The sequence below is a fragment of the Cervus canadensis genome, chromosome 5 (genome assembly GCF_019320065.1).
Source record: "Cervus canadensis isolate Bull #8, Minnesota chromosome 5, ASM1932006v1, whole genome shotgun sequence".
In the NCBI taxonomy this organism is placed as follows: domain Eukaryota; kingdom Metazoa; phylum Chordata; class Mammalia; order Artiodactyla; family Cervidae; genus Cervus; species Cervus canadensis.
Window position 1 is genome coordinate 99,527,959 of NC_057390.1, and position 15,632 is coordinate 99,543,590.

A 15,632-nucleotide genomic window follows, 5' to 3' on the forward strand; every position below is an offset into this window, starting at 1 on the left:
ACAAATGGGCCCGGGGCCAAGGGGAGCCTTGTGTAATAAATGCTGGGCATGCAGGGGAACCAGCTACAAATGGGGCAGGGGAGCCGGGGGCCAAGGTGTTCCTCTGTGAAGGGAAATCTCCACGAACTGCCAAGGACGTTCTCTGCCCAGGGCCCGGTGGGGGTCTAGAGTCTGAAACAACTGCAGTGCGTCAGAGAAAAGGCAGAAGGCATTGAAGGCATTCAAGAGGCAGAGAAGGGCCAGCAAGAGTGTGGTTAGGAGGAGGGCTTGGCCGTGGAGACCCCGCCCGTTCTCAGGCTGGGCCTGTGTGCCCAGGGGCAGATGCCCCCCGCCCCCCCGAGCCTCAGTTTCCTCATCTGGTCCTGTCTCGTGGGGCCACCACTGCAGGAAAGGAGAAGGTGGGCAGGCCGCTGTGAGGGGTGGGCCGGCCCTGGGGCTCGTGCCCCACAGGCGGGGCGGGGTCGGTACTCACTGATCTTGCAGGGAGGGGTCACTTCCAGACACTCCTTGTGCGCCCCGACGCCACACTTGGTGCAGAGGTAACCCTGGTAGAAAGTACCCCTGCGCCAGGGGAGGGCAGGAGGCGAGATGAGCCCCGACCCGCCTGGCCTTCCGCCCTCCCGAGCAGCCAGCCCAGCCCCTGAGCCCCCAGGACCCCCGCCCAAACGCACAGCCTGGCACCGGCCCTCCCCTTGGACGGTCCGGGCCTGGCTCTGCAGCGCCTGTGACGGGCCCCCCGGGACAACCGCCTCCCCTCCCCGCTGGATCCCAGGCACCGCGGGCCGGCCGGGCTCACACAGACGAGCCACTCCCCCGGGTCTCTGGGGCCCAGCGCAGCACTGGCCTCAAGGCGCTGGGCGCTGCGAATGCAGGACGGGGCAGTCCCAAGCGCCCTCGGGGGCCGGGAGCAGGGCGCCCACCTGAGGAACATGCGGCAGGCCTTGCAGTTGGTGGTCTTGTCGAACGTGTACATCTGGAAGCTATGGTGGTTGGCGTTGGCCTTGTCGGGCTTGATGTTTGACCTGGAGGGAGAGTGGGCGCCAGGTTCCCTGAGCCCCACTGACACGGGAACCCTGGAATCAGCCGGGGGTCAGGGGGCCAGGACGCAGGAGCCGGGCGCTGCCAGAACTCCCAGGCCTACCCGGGGACCCTGACGCCCCAGGGAGGGTGGGGGTCCAAGCAGAGGCTTTCGAGACGTTTCTGAGGGTGACGGTGAAGGGCTGTCTCTGGACAGGGCTTGGGTGTGGGCCGGGGCAATCCCTCGTCATGACTCAGCAAAGCCGCTAAGGATGTCACTGTGAGTGAGCCCGAGATGGAAAAATCTAAATGAATCGTGAGCTCACGATGGGTCCCCTCAAACAGTGCGGGGACTGCACCCATGTCTGCAATTCGCCAGAGCGAGCCCACCCCACCAGCAGACGGCTCCAGGGCAGGAAGCGGGGTGGGGGACAGGGGACAGTGTGTGGCAGAGAGCAGCCCAAGATGTGAACGCAGGAGCCCAGGTGTTTACCACGACGTTTTTGGATAAATACTTGAAGTTTTTCACAACAGAATATGGGAAGAAAATTACAAGCCCTGGAAGCCGCGGGGCCCACCGCCTGGCTGCCACCTTCTCCGATGTGCCCCACGTGGGACCCTGTTTGAGCCTCCCAATAACCCCAGAACCAGCATCGCCCTTCCACCAGGAGGGGAGGTGAGTGCACCTGCCTGGAGGCCCCAGGCCCAGCCCCCTGGCCTCAAGGTCGGATGTGACAGGGGACCCCCATGACCAGCTTTCTCTGTGGGGCAACTGGGGCTCCTCCTGGATTTCACAGAGAAACGGCTCCAGAGCTGTCCCCAGAGGTGACCATCCACAGCCTGGAAGGCCCCGAGGACCCAGGTCACCACGAGTCCTTCCGGCATCACGGCAGTTCCTGGCCACTCGCTGCCCAGCCACACAGGTGTGGGAGGCTGGGCTCTGGGGGGCAGACCCTCCGGCTGCTGGTAGATTAAGGATCAAGAATGCCACCCGGGGGAGGGGACTGGCTTCACCCAGGGCAACGGAGACAGGCTGAGCCTCGGGTCACTGGAAGGACCTCTCATCTGAGAAGCCCACGGGGGGCCGGCCACCCCCACGGCCCTGTCAGGGCGGACTCACATGGCCATCTCAAACTGCTCCATCCATTTCCTCTTCATGTCCTCTGTCTTGCAGAAAAACTGGAAGCCCTGCTTGCCTTGCAAGTGAATGAGATAGAAGCCGTAGGACCACTGCGGGGAGACGGGAGCACGCTTGGAACAGGCGCGGGCAGGCATGCACTCACACTCGTGCTGGGCTGCACACGCACACGCGTCTGTATGTACACGCTTACGTGTACATGCCCTCTAACGAGACGTCCCAGGGCCCCTCCAGGATGGCGGCCCAGCCGCTTCCACTCCCTAAACGTGATGCCAGGAAAACTCACTGGTCTGATGTAGAACAACAGAAAACAAACAAAAAAAAGGCAGAGGCAGCCATGGGCCATGGGAGCAAAGCTGGCGGAGCCTGCCCAGCCCTCGGCCACCACCACGCCCGGCCAGCGCTCAGGGCCTCCAGAGGGAATGAGGAAGAAGGGTTTGGAAAAATGAGCCCGTTTGTGTCAGAAAGCTAGAGGGGAAAGGAAAAGAGGGCAAGACAGAAAGAAGAAAGAGAAGACGGCAGAGAGGAGACAAAGGCCCCAGCTCTGAAAGCACCCGCCCTCAACCTCCAGGGACCCAAGTGCCATCCAGGGACAGGGCCATCACTTCACGCCCTCAACTGCGGGCAGATCTGTGATCGCCAACGCATGTCGCCTCATAAGCCAGAGGCCGAGGCAAGGCCGAGGAGAATGCCACAAGCTTGCCTGGCTCAGGCCCACCCGGAGCCCCCAGACCCACTCCCGGAGCCCCCAGATACCACCCCCGGAGCATACAGATCCCACCCGGAGTCCCCAGACACCACCACTGGAGCCCCCAGACCCCACCCCCAGAGCCCCAAGATCCCACCCGGAGCCCCCAGACCCCACTCCCGGAGCCCCCAGACCCACCCCCAGAGCCCCAGATCCCACTCCCGGAGCCCCCAGACCCCACTCCTGGAGCCCCCAGATCCTACCCAGAGCCCCCAGACACCACTGCTGGAGCCCACTCCTGGAGCCCCCAGACCCCCCCCAGAGCCCCAGATCCCACTCCCGGAGCCCCCAGACCCCACTCCTGGAGCCCCCAGATCCTACCCAGAGCCCCCAGACACCACTGCTGGAGCCCACTCCTGGAGCCCCCAGACCCACCCAGAGCCCCCAGACCCCACTCCCGGAGCCCCTAGACCCCACTCCCGGAGCCCCCAGGCCCCACTCCGGGCTCAGGGAAGAACTGTCAGCACCAGGCCTGGAGGCAGGAAGGCAGTGAGCAGCAGGGCGCCAGGAGCTTACCATCTTCCCATGAGACTAGGCAGCATGAGGAGAGGAAAGGAAAAGGGGAGATGAGGTCATCGAGGAGCCTGGCCCAGCCCCGCGTGGGCGACCACAGCCCAGGACACAGCCCACGCCAAGTGCCCCGGGCCGGGGCAGCCAGGGCAAGGCCCTCCTCCCAGAGGGGAAGGTGGCGGGCTGCACTCAGGGAGAGTAGCAGGCAGCATCCTCAGCCCTGAGCCTGGGAGGAGCTCCTGCTTTCTACCTGTCAGCTCGAGAGTCCAGGCTCTTTAGCACTTTGGTTCCCTGCACCCCACCCAGCCCAGGGCTGCACCTGCTAGGTGCTCAGCACTGAGTGCAGCAGTCATGGCCCCGCCCCCAGCAGTCATGGCCCCGCCCCCAGCAGTCATGGCCCCTCTTCATCAGTCATGGCCCCTCCCCAGCAGTCACGGCCCCTCTTCATCAATCATGGCCCCGCCTTCATCCGTCATGGCCCCGCCCCCAGCAGTCATGGCCCCACCTTCATCAGTCATGGCCCCGCCCCCAGCAATCATGGCCACGCCCCCAGCAGTCATGGCCCCTCCCCAGCAGTCATGGCCCCACCTTTATCAGTCATGGCCCCTCTTCATCAGTCATGGCCCCTCCCCAGCAGTCATGGCCCCTCTTCATCAATCATGGCCCCGCCCCCAGCAGTCATGGCCCTGCCTTCATCCGTCATGGCTCCGCCCCCGTCAGTCATGGCCCCTCTTCATCAGTCATGGCCCCGCCCCTAGCAATCATGGCCACGCCCCCAGCAGTCATGGCCCCGCCCCATCAGTCATGGCCCCTCTATATCAGCCATGGCCCCGCCCCCAGCAGTCATGGCCCCTCTTCATCAGTCACGGCCCCTCTTCATCAGTCATGGCCCTGCCTTCATCAGTCATGGCCCCTCTTCATCACTCATGGCCCCTCCCCATCAGTCATGGCCCCTCTTCATCACTCATAGCCCTGCCCCCAGCAGTCATGGCCCCCCCTCCTTCATCAGTCATGGCCCCACCCCCAGCAGTCATGGCCCCGCCTTCATCAGTCATGGCCCCGCCTTCATCAGTCATGGCCCCACCCCCAGGTGCCATGGCCCCGCCTTCATCAGTCATGGCTCCACCTTCATCAGTCATGGCCCCACCCCCAGGTGCCATGGCCCCGCCTTCATCAGTCATGGCCCCACCCCAGCAGTCATGGCCCTTCCTGCACCAGCCCACAGCCCCCTGGCTGGGCATCAGAGTCTGACAAGCCATAGCAAGACCCATTCAGCACCTTCCTCCAAAGAGGGAGGGCTGAGGAGGGGCAGGAGTGTCTCTTTGCTTCACCAGCACAGGGGCTGGAGCCAGGCTGCCAATATCTAAGGCTGGACTCCACCAGAGGCCTGGGGCAGGGCTCCCACTCAGCATGCTCACTGGGGAGCTGGGATCTGGATTTGGGGCCCCTGCCCCAACCCCAGGAAAGACTCAGACGAGAGGCCAGGAAGGTGCTGGGCCTGACAGAGCGGCTAGAGGCCAGCCCACCCACCAGACCACTCTTTGTCTGGCCACCCCATGACACCTCCCTCGGCAGGGGTCAGCGCCTGCCCCGGGCCCAGCCCCAGCCTTAGAAGACCCTCGGTCGCCCCAGGAAGCCGAAGGCCCACCTTCTTGACGTCCTTGTTGTTCATGGGGTCATCGGTCATCTTGTGGAAGAGCAGCTCTATGATCTCCTTCAGCTCGTAGCTGTAGCCCCTCCTCTTGCAGACGATGACCACCTTGTCAAACAGGAACAGGTACCTGCCCGGCAGCGCAGCCCAGGACCCATCAGCTCGGCCAGCGCCCTGGGCTCTGAGGTCCCGCGACAGCCACGGGTGCCTGGGTGGGCAGCGGGAGGGCTGTTCCCTCCCCGAGCCTGAGCCCGCCCCCCTGGCTAACTCTGACCCCTCAGCCAGGTCTCAGCTGCCCAGACACACCTCTTCCAGAAAGCCCACCTAGGCTCCTGCCCCCGGGGGCCCGAGGTGCTTCTGGGCCCCTCTGCCCCTCGAGCCGGCCCTCCTCCCAGCACTGGCCTCCGACGGTCACTCTCACTGACATGTCCATCGCCCAGCGGACTGGGAGCTCCTTGGGGGCAGGGCTGATATCTGCTGTGACCCTGGCCACGGTCCCAGGCCTGGGACACGGTAGGTGCGAGCGGAGGATGAACAGACCAGGGCCATGCCAGCTCACTGGGGGCTTTCCTGTGTCCCGCCCGGCACTCCCCACCATCCCTTCGGCAGAGAACTCTCACAGCCGCCCCTAGGAGCCTCCGGCTGGCCCCTAGCCCCATGCAGTGCCAGCCACGGGCAGGGCGGCCACTGGCCGTCTCCCTCACAGAGAAGGAAGGAGCAATTAGAATGGAGCCACCTGAAGCTGAATCCACAGGAGAAGCTGTTTCCAGACTCGCAAGGGCGCGGGGTGCCCCTGGGGCGGGGCGTCCGCTCACCTGTCTTGCTTGGTGTGGTTGACTATGGACCGGACCTTCAGCTCCCCGTCGATCTTCGGTCTCCCAAATTCCTCCAGTTTCACTTGCTGGGAAAGAAAGGAGATGGCCGTGAGCCCTGGAGCCAGAGCATGTTCCCTATGTGGAGAGAAACGCAGGTGGGCACGTGCCCGGGGCAGCCGTTTCCCACAGAAACGCCCCTCAAGGCGGGGGCCATGGGAGACCAGCCCTGCGGTTCCCGGCTGCTGCTGAGGATGGCGCGCGGAGGGGAGGGGAGGGAGGAGCCCGGCCTGGGGGCCCCCACTCTGGACTCCCCCCAGATCTGCGGCAACAAAGGGCGATTGATGGGGCGCTCACGGTAACAGGCTGCTGTTGTGTGGAGCCCGGGTGGAAACCTGGTGGGGAAAGCCAGATGCCCGACCCGGAGAAACCGAATTAAAAAGAGAACAAACAGCGCTTATCAGACAGACGGCGGGCGGGGCAGGGGGTCCTGCCTGGGGTTCATTTGCCATAGGAAGAGCCTCCGAGTCAAAACCCTCTCTCTGGTTTGCAGGGATTTCAGTTTCGCTTTCCGCCTGCTTTGTACCCATTTGCTCTGCTTTGATTCACAAAGACCGCTCTGGAGAGGTTCCCCTGAGCCCGTCGATGCGGACAGATAAAGGTGGGGATGTTGCCAAGTCCTCTGGGACAAGCTTGCCCAGCGTGACTATGCAGGCTCTCAGGATCTGCTTTCAGAGCTCTCTGTGTTTTCCAGAAGCTGCCAGAGCACGACTGAGCGTGCATCGTGGGGGCTTTCCTGGTGGCTCAGTGGTAAAGAATCCCCCTGCCCACGCAGGGGACAAGGCTTCGCTCCCTGGCCCGGGACGATCCCACATGCCTTGGAACAGCTAAGCCCATGTGCCACGACCACTGAGCCTGTGCTTCAGAGCCCAGGAATTGTAGCTGCTGCAGCCCTCGAGTCCTGGGGCCCACGTCCCAAACAAGAGAAGCCAGCCCGGTGAGAAACCCTGGCAGCCTAACTGGAGAGCAGCCCCCACTCGCCACAACCAGGGAAGGCCTGTGCAGCAACCAAGACCTACACAGCCAAAAACAAAAAGTAAATAAAATTTAGAAAAAAAAAGGTGCAGCACTGGGGTCACCCAGGGTGGGACCAACACCCTGATCAATGACGCAGAGACCCCAGGTCTCATCTCCAAAGTGCGGCAAGAAAGGCACCAGCTCCACCGTCTCCGATGGGATCCAGAGGAAACCGCACACCTGCTCACCCGCTGTTTAATGTTTGCTATTAAATGAGCAAGAACTACCGGTACTTGTACAAAAGTAGTGCCCGTCCATCCATCGAGAACATCCGACGCTCAGAGGGGATGACCGACAGGCCAGGCCCCGCCAGGCACTGACACCGCCACCAGCAGCCTGGCACAGTTGCCCTTAACCCCCTCGGCCCTCTGACAGGACAGAAAAATCGGTCCAGTCATAATGCTGTCTGGCAACTTCTGTGTTCTCTGCAGGGTGACACGTGGTTTTCACATCCCATGTCTGCACGGGCAGTCCCGTCTGGGCTCTTCTGACCCTGGTGGGGTAGCTCAGGGATCTGCCCTAAACAGCGACTCCCCTAGACCCTGTAAGTGCGGGGACCAGGAGGTGAAAATGTGTGTAAACCAGAGGTTTGTGGCCAGGGTGATTCTGCACCCAGGGGCATCTGGTGCCGTCTGGAGGGGTGTGTGGCGGTCATCACTTGGGCCCCCAAAGGGCTACTGGCATCAAGTGGACAGGGACCAGGGGTGCAGCCCACCATCCTGTGACGCCCAGGACAGATGCCCCCACCACGAGCGGCCGTCTCTAGGTGTCAGCAGTGCCGAGATGGAGAAACCTCGGCTAAACATCCCGCAGACTGCGCGGAGCCAGCGCTCACGGACACGGCGGGGGGAACACCAGCCTGCTTCCCTCCCCGCAGGACAGCGTGCTTCACCCAGCGCCCGAGGCTGAGCCTCTGATGGACCCGGCGATCGGGTCCCGTGAGGCGTCACCCTGCTAGAGGCCAAGGTGGAGAGGAGAGTCCAGGGCAGCTCCCGGACAGGGTGACCAAACCCTCTCCACTGTCCCTCCCAGGGACCGCAGATGGGGGTGGCCAGGGGCCCGGACCAAAAGAAGCCACAGCCCCCTGGAAGCCACATCCTCCTCTTGGACCCAAGAGAGCCCCGGTCCAGGCTGGGCAGGGAGGGCGGGGCAGCACCAGCGTCCTTCCCCCCGGGCCCTGCCCCTCCGCCCGCGGCCACCTTGTGCACAGGGCACCCGGGCTGGACAGGGTGCACAGCCCGGCAGGTCAAGGTCAGACTCGGCTCCAGAAGCTGCTCCCCTCCCTCGGCAGGCAGCACGGGGCATGGCTGCCCCTGCCTCCACGGCCCCGACGGGCAGTGTGCGGTCACCCTTGCGCTTATTCAAATCAAGATTGTGAAAGTAATGTTTAGAAATTATATCTATATCTACAGAGAGAGAGAGACGGTCACAATTATCTCCACTCTTCGGGCAGTCAACTCACTTACCAAGTTTTCTATAGAGCTCTGAAATTCGCTGATTTTCTTCAGGGTCTCTTTGTCCCGTTTAACTTCATTTATGTACATGGCCAAGTCCTGGGACACAACAGAGGTGGGGAGGGGTTAACAGGCCCGTGCCGGGCACCGTCCGAGGGCCGGACGTTCCCGGAGCACCGTCCCCTGTCCCCAGAGGAGACTGGGCCTCCAAGTCATGCGGGGTGAGAGGCGTCATCCACTTGAGAAATAAGTAAGACAGGGAAGGTGCAGCCCATCGGCAGGCCGGGAAACCCCCCTCATAGACTAGAGTGGCTCCTTTCCATCCGTCACTTGGCTCCCTTCTCGGTCCGAGTGGTAGAGAACAGCCAAGGAGAACTGGGCCAGCCCGCTCCTCGTGGAGCAAGGGCAGCCCTGGGCCCAGCCGTCCGCGCGCTGTGGCCTCCCAGCGGTCCCTGCCTGCCGCGCTCCAGCAGGCTGAGGGGGCAGGCACCCAGAGCCTGGGGTGGCGTCCGGGAGGTGGGCGGTGGGTGGGTGGGGGGCGAGAGCCGGCTTCGGGCTCCCCTCCAGTGCCCCCTGCCCGTCCCCACGAGGGAGCCCACCGGCAGGGCAGATTCCGAGACCTGAAGGCAGGACGGTGAACTGTCCAGCCCCCGCGGCCTCCGCGGCCCACGGCCTGGACCGAGGCTTTCCAGTAGGACAGGCTGCTCAGAGGGCCTCCCGACACAGCGCCAAGCCGCTGGGCGCGGAAGCCAGCAAGGGGCGGGCCCCCCAGGAACATGGCTTTGTTAAGGACAGAGAACGCACAGGGCACAGCCCGGTGAGCAAGGCCAAGTCCAGCCTGAGCCAAAGCACAGGTGAGAAAGATGCAGACCGCGCGGGGGCCTGCCCGGAAGAGGCGGGTGTCAGGGGCCAGGCAGCCGCAGGCGGCGGGAGCCACGGGCTGGCTCTGAGTGGGCAGGGACTGAGCCGGGCTCTCCTTTCAGGGCGGAGCTGCTCAGCGGCTTCCGTGGATAGAGTGGGCAGGGGAGAGGCGGCGTGGCTGGGGTGGGGGGCATTTCAGAAGCGGCTGCCACAGGGCTGGACAGAGGGAACCACGGGGCCAGGAGCCCAGAACCGAGTCCGCTGCCTGGGTTCTGCTGACGGCGGCAGTGGACAGTCAGAGGCAGGAGGAAGGGGGTCCCGGGGGAGTCACCGCAGGCCGGGGGGTCGGCTACTGAAGAGAACCCAGACCCCACACACACACACATGGCCCCTCTGCTCTTGGTGGATCTCATCCACCATCCTGCCCCCTCCTCCATCTCCTGCCGTCCCAGGAAAACCTACGTCTTGGGTCACAGAGGTCAGGTCGTTTGTGAGCCCAGGTCCAGTCCAAGACGGCAGGCCCGGCCCGCAAAGCCCTGTCACCCAGCCTCCCCCCTGCCTCGGTGACCCACCTGCATGGCCTCCAGCGCTTCTTTGAGCTGCTGCCTCTCTGGCCGGTCGGTGGAATGGCTCAGAAGTTCCTGGAGCGCGGAGGGGAGTGGGTCACCACTCAGGGCCTGGGCCCGCCCTCCCTGACCCAGCACCCCGTGTAAACAGAGAGACAGCCCCCCGCCCCCGGACAAGGCCCCCCGCACCCTCCCCCAGGCTCTGGTCTGACTGCCCAGCTCCAGAATGGTGGCAAGTCCACCCCCAGGAGACACATGGCTCTGAGCGAGCTGTTCCCAACTCTCGTGGGTAAAGAGAGGGACGTTAAGACAGCACTCCAGCCCGGCTCACCTTGAGGAGCAGGTGGTATTTGAGCACCCTCTGCATGGGCACTACCAACAGGTCCTGCAGCTTGAACTTCCCGTCCTGGACCTTCAGGGTGCATTCCTGGGTGTCGGGGGAGCAGCAAGTGGATTTAGAGCATCCTTGCTCAGGGATGCCAGACCCCAGCACCCCCATCCCCCAGCCTGGGGAGGAGGGCAGACCCAAGCCCTGAACTACCAGCCAGGGTGTCCAGTGGCTCTCTGGTCAGGCTCCCAGACACCCTCCCCACACCTGGTGTGTGCAGAGGGCAAGGGGCATGCTGCCTCTCACAGCCTCAGGAGTCTGCAGTGGCCACCTGGGGGTGGATTCTGAGCGACCCCTGGCCTGGGGTCTACCCGAGATGCTCAGGGGAGCCAGCTCACACTAAGTGGGGACCACCCTCAGGAATGAGGGCTTCCAGTGGTTGCCTGGATACATAGGGGCATCAGGCCTCTCCAAGGGGCATGTCACCCCCAACACTGCGGGAGAAAGGGGACATGCCACCAGGATTCACCCTGCAAACCATCCGAGCAGCCAGATACAACCCGGGAAGCCCCGTCTCTGTGAACCGCCTGCTGCCCCAAAGGGAGCAGGAGGCTGGACAGAAGCTCATGTGGCGGGCTCAAGGAGGGTGAGACTCGCAGGGTTGGGAGACTCCACGGCTCCCAGCAAACGTCCATCACCTGGGGCCCCCTCAGGATCCAAACAGACCAGGGTCAGGGATCAGTCGTAGCCCTCTGCTAAGCCAGATCTGGTCCTGAGGCCCTGCCGTTGCTGCACCCAGGGGACTCAGGCTGGGCCTGGGCCTGGGACGGTGACCGTCCCCTGCCCACTCTCAACCCCAACAAAAGGCAAAGGAAAAAATACTCATCAGCCAAGAACATCTACAAACACGTCACATCACTGCCCCATCCCCACCTTTCCAGGAAACGGGCAAGAGGCCAGGGATGGGCAGAAACAGCCAGGGATGGATGGGGCCCGGGCGGGAAGCCCCCAGTACCTCAACTTTCTGTCTGAAGTCCTCCCTGCTGGCCAGGAGCTGGTTCAGTGTGTTCTGGGCGTGCTCCATGTGACTGCAGTACTCCCCGTAGATCAGGAGCCTGGGTGGTGGGCACACACACAGAGACACAGACACGCACACACACTTGGTTTGAGTCCGTTCTGCTTTCACGTCGAGCCGCAGCTCTCTCCCCCGACAGCTCCTCACGAGTTCTCTCCGTGAGGCTGTGTTCCCTCCCTTCCCTGCCCAGGAGAAGGGCTGCCAACCATGGGGGAAATGGGCACCCACCTTCCCCGAACCTTTCCACTTCAATGATTTGCTATTAAACTGAGAGTTTTCACATGAAACTTGATTAAGACCCATCATCTCTGGAAGCGATCAGGGGCTGGAGACCCAGAGATCTCTGTGCAACCTGTGCTGGTCTGTGGAGGCAGGGCCGCCCCTCATGGAGGGAAGCCTACGTGGGCAGCAAAAGCCCTGCCCACAGCCCAGCGGGCACTGCCCACGTTCCCGGGCACAGAGGCCCCCCTGCTCCTCAGCAGCCCCGACTCCCTCCCGGGCCTTGCAGACCTTCTCCTGAGCCCCCAGAGCCCAGAGTCCCCAAGCGGCCAGCCTTGGGGCGCCGCCTTACCTTCCGCGCTCCCCCGGCTCACTCAGCCCGAGGTCTTGGCGGACAAGGCGTGCGGACAGCAGGTCCCAGCCCTGCTCTCCTCACTGCCCACCCCGCACACCAGCCAGTACAGCTGCAGCCTTCTCCAGCCAGAAAACTTCTGTTCACCCATCAAAACCCTGCCTTACCACTTCCCGCTGTGTCCCCGCCCCTCCCCACCCCGTCCTCCAGCTCAGCGGGGCCAGGCAGAGCGCGCAGACAGGCGGGGAGCGGTGGGGAAGAGCCTGTCCCGTCTGGCGGGGTCCACAAAGAGACCGGGCCCCCCGCCCCCCCCAGCTCTGAGCTCCAGGGGCGGGCCTCACTCCTCCCCGCCGTGCCAGCATGCAGCCTGGAGCCCGGCTGGCACGGCCTGCACAAGGCTGTTACAGCCTCTGTGAATCGGTGACAAGTGAAATCTGACCACGGCCACTTACAGCAACGACCAGGGGACGCACCCACGCCCGCTCTCAGGCTCACTTACACACCACGTTTGGGCTCTGGGAGGTGACCAGACTCCTAAGGTCACCAGCAAGGGAGTGGCCGGATCCCACAGCAAATCCAGAACCCACGTGGCTGCCAAGCCCAGTCTCCCCAGCCCCGTGGGGAGGCCTCTTCTGAGTCCAGCGGCCAGCACTCCAGGGCCACCCCCACCCCCACCCAACTGCGGAGCAGAGCCGTGGCTGCACACACCCCCGCCTCCGGCCACAGCTGGCCCCGCTGAGACGGGAGGGGAACTACACAGGGACTCAGCTGACTGGCCAAGACGCCCTGTCCTGGGCAGGATAGTGGTCCCCAAGGGCACGTCCACCAGGGGCCTCAGGATGTGACCCTGGAAATAGGGTCTTTGCAGATGTAATCACGGCCCTCAGGGTCGCGTCCGATCACGCCGGACTAGGGTGGGCCCTGCATCCAAGGACAAGGTCCTTAGAAGAAAGGGAAGGACCCAGAGACACAGAAAGAAGCCATGTGAGCGTGGAGAACAGACTGGGGGGTTGTGGCCACAAGCCAATGACATCCGGGGCCCCCTGGGTGCTGGAAGCCTCAGGGAGGCCCCTCCCCACAGCCTCCAGAGAGAGCAGGGCCCAGCAAGACCGGTTTTGGACACTAGCCTCCAGGCCTGAGAGAGAATTAAATTTCTGACGTGTTAAGCCTCCGAGTTTGTGGGAATTTGTGACAACAGCCCCAGGACACTCATGCTGACCCCTTTGCCCTCCATCCACACCACGGCAAGTCTGATCACCAGCCCCAGGCCAGACTCTCTGTGGGTGGTTTGACTCTCCCTTGAAAATCCAGAGAAACTGACAAGATGTTCTAAGTCTGTTGGAGGAAGTCGGTGAAGGAAGTGAAGTTGATGGGCCTTCATTTTAACCATAAAAAATCTACTGCTGTTGAGTAAAAGTATCTGAAACTTGGAAGCAAAGCAATGCAGGCAGCAAGGCCTTCATGGTTCAGGGTCTCACGGGGGTGCCCGGGAACAGCCAGGAAAGCGGCCCCAGACCTGGCCTGACGCACCCTTGCCGGACACCGCTCGGTCCACCATCTCCGTCAGGGCAGAAGCGACCCGGGGGACTCAGCGCTCTTGTCAGGGAGGAGATGGACTGGTTTGTATCTAAGGCGGCCGCCTCCGTCCTAACGTCTGTCCCCACTGACCGCGGCCAGAGTGCCAGACCGTCCTCTGAGCGAGCCCCGTCGTCCTTCCGGCCTCCCTTTGCTGAGCCGGTGGACGTTCGTCACCAGCTCCGAGCGGCTCTGCCCCGGGTTGTGTTCTTTAGCCCTGAACATTCGGCTGCAACCCCATAAAGGGAAGCATGCAGGCGTCTCCCAGGACTGATGGCCTCAGCCCACACGACCCCAAATGCTCAGGGCGCCGGGGCCTGGCTGCGGGACACGGGCCAAGCCCCACCCCTCTCCCGCCCTCAGCTCCCCCACCTGGGAAGGGAGAGCTGGAGAGAGGCAGAAGGCTGGCCTCTCCAGCTGAGGGTCCAGGGCAGCCCTCCAGACGGGGCGGCCACGGGAGCCCCTGTGGGGGCTCTAGGAGGGTACGAGAGGGCTGTCCCCGTGCAGGACCTCCCAACCTCGGGCTTTGAGACGAGAGGGCCCCAGAGACCCTGCCCGGTGCAGGACCACCCAACCTCGGGCTTTAAGACGAGAGGTCCCCAGAGACCCTGCCCCAGTGAGTGGAGCTCACAGGCCGGCCACAGCACCATCCACCTAACACTAGAGCCAGCACAAGCCGCGGGGCCCAGAAGCCTTGCCCGCCCAGGACCCCTCTCCAGACACTCATGGAAACCCCTGGGGTCCTGAGTAGGGGGAACCTGCCTTTCTGAATGACATCCGCCTAGCAGCACTTGTGCAAAGCCCCACCAGCTCCCCGGGGCCCATCTGGCCCGAGCCTCTGACCCACCAGAAGTCGGGCTCTGGGCCGCCTTGGTCAGCCCCAGCAATAGATACAAACAGTCTGACTTTAATGCGAACCTCTCTGACTTTAAGGCTAAATGTCCCTCTGGGTGGGACACGTCTCTTTAGGCCCACATGGTTAACAGCAGCATCTGCCTTGTCTAAGGATCAAGGCCACGTTAATGGGAGTATAACCTCCAAACAGACGGAGGTGACTGTCCTCTGCCCCTTGGCACTGGTCATACCACACTCGGAGGCCACCCCATTGTTCATCCGTGTTGAGCAGCCAGGATCTTGCCCCTTGAGTTCCTCAGTGAATTTTCCTGCCCTCATCTAAAAAATTCTGAATCCCTCTCTCAGCCTACCAGATCCTGCAGACCCTGTGACTGCTCCTTAGAGAGCCGCCTCTTCACCCCCTTCATTCCTGCTCCCTTGGCCTCTCCCAGTTTCCAGAACAGGGCTCCCGCTCCCACCAGGGCCTTCCCTTCAGTTTCTGCTGCCCACACGGCCTCAGGGTTGATCCTCTCTCACCCAGGTCCTCAGGGGCCCCCACCATCGGCTCCAAGTCCCAGCCCCACGTCCCCCTCCCCCTGCTCTCGTGCAGCCCATAATAAGTCTCGTCTGTGGACTCATTCCCAGGGAGAGCTGAGCCAGCTATGTTCACCACGATATCCTTGGCCCAGAGTTTGGAAGCCACACACAGCAGGCACTCCATAAATGCTCAGATGCTGCACACAGTAGGCACTCCATAAATGCTTGTGGCGTCGGTAAGTCAGTGAACATCAAGGCCATAGGGGCTGACTCAGAAATTGAAGGGACGTCCCAGAAAAGGTGGATGCTGGGATGGACACAGCGATTATACTCTGATGACACCCAGCCAGCCCCTCCCGCAACAAAAGGGCCTGGGTCCCGAGGCCTTGCAGGGGGTGACGGTCTGCAGAGCTCTTGGTACCAGGATACGCTCAGCTCACTGCCATTCTCCAAGGTGGAAAGATCCATCATGTCCAGAGGAGAGGAGGCCTGGGGGCGGGTCAGCCTGAGATCGTGCGTGGAGGGGGGCGCTAGGTCTTGCTCACAGATCAACTGGACTGCGGGAGCCAGGCAGCCGTGCACAGGGGATGAGGAGGGTCTCCGAGAGGGCACATCACCCATCTATGCCTCAGCCACCTGCCCTTGAGCTGGGTTAACAGGCCCAGAGTTCAGCTTCATCCACAGCCGCCCCTGCTCAGCCAAGGCACGGCACGAATGAGGCGCTGAGCCCGCCGTCTGGGCGAGGGTCAGGTCTGACAGCTCAAGTTCGCCAGTGGGGCACCGTGATGTGGGCTCACCTGGCGCAGTGTCTTGCAGCCAGGTGAGGGGAGAACCTTGCTGGGGGCAGAGGGTGGGCTAGAGAGCCGGCCTGGCCCCGG

General features: G+C 63.1%; 1 protein-coding gene across 4 annotated transcripts in view; it reads right to left on the minus strand.

Annotated features, from left to right (window-relative positions):
• Positions 1-15,632, minus strand: part of VAV2 (vav guanine nucleotide exchange factor 2) — a 188,586-nt gene that overhangs the window by 16,856 nt on the left and 156,098 nt on the right. For all 4 annotated transcript variants that reach the window (XM_043470124.1, XM_043470123.1, XM_043470122.1 and 1 more), the window contains exons 9-17: positions 11,178-11,277; positions 10,166-10,261; positions 9,841-9,909; positions 8,420-8,506; positions 5,880-5,965; positions 5,062-5,194; positions 2,138-2,247; positions 921-1,022; positions 473-561 (exon numbers count right to left, since the gene is read on the minus strand). In XM_043470124.1, coding sequence (XP_043326059.1) covers positions 473-561; positions 921-1,022; positions 2,138-2,247; positions 5,062-5,194; positions 5,880-5,965; positions 8,420-8,506; positions 9,841-9,909; positions 10,166-10,261; positions 11,178-11,277 — 872 coding nt within the window. The remainder of the gene's footprint in view (positions 1-472; positions 562-920; positions 1,023-2,137; positions 2,248-5,061; positions 5,195-5,879; positions 5,966-8,419; positions 8,507-9,840; positions 9,910-10,165; positions 10,262-11,177; positions 11,278-15,632) is intronic.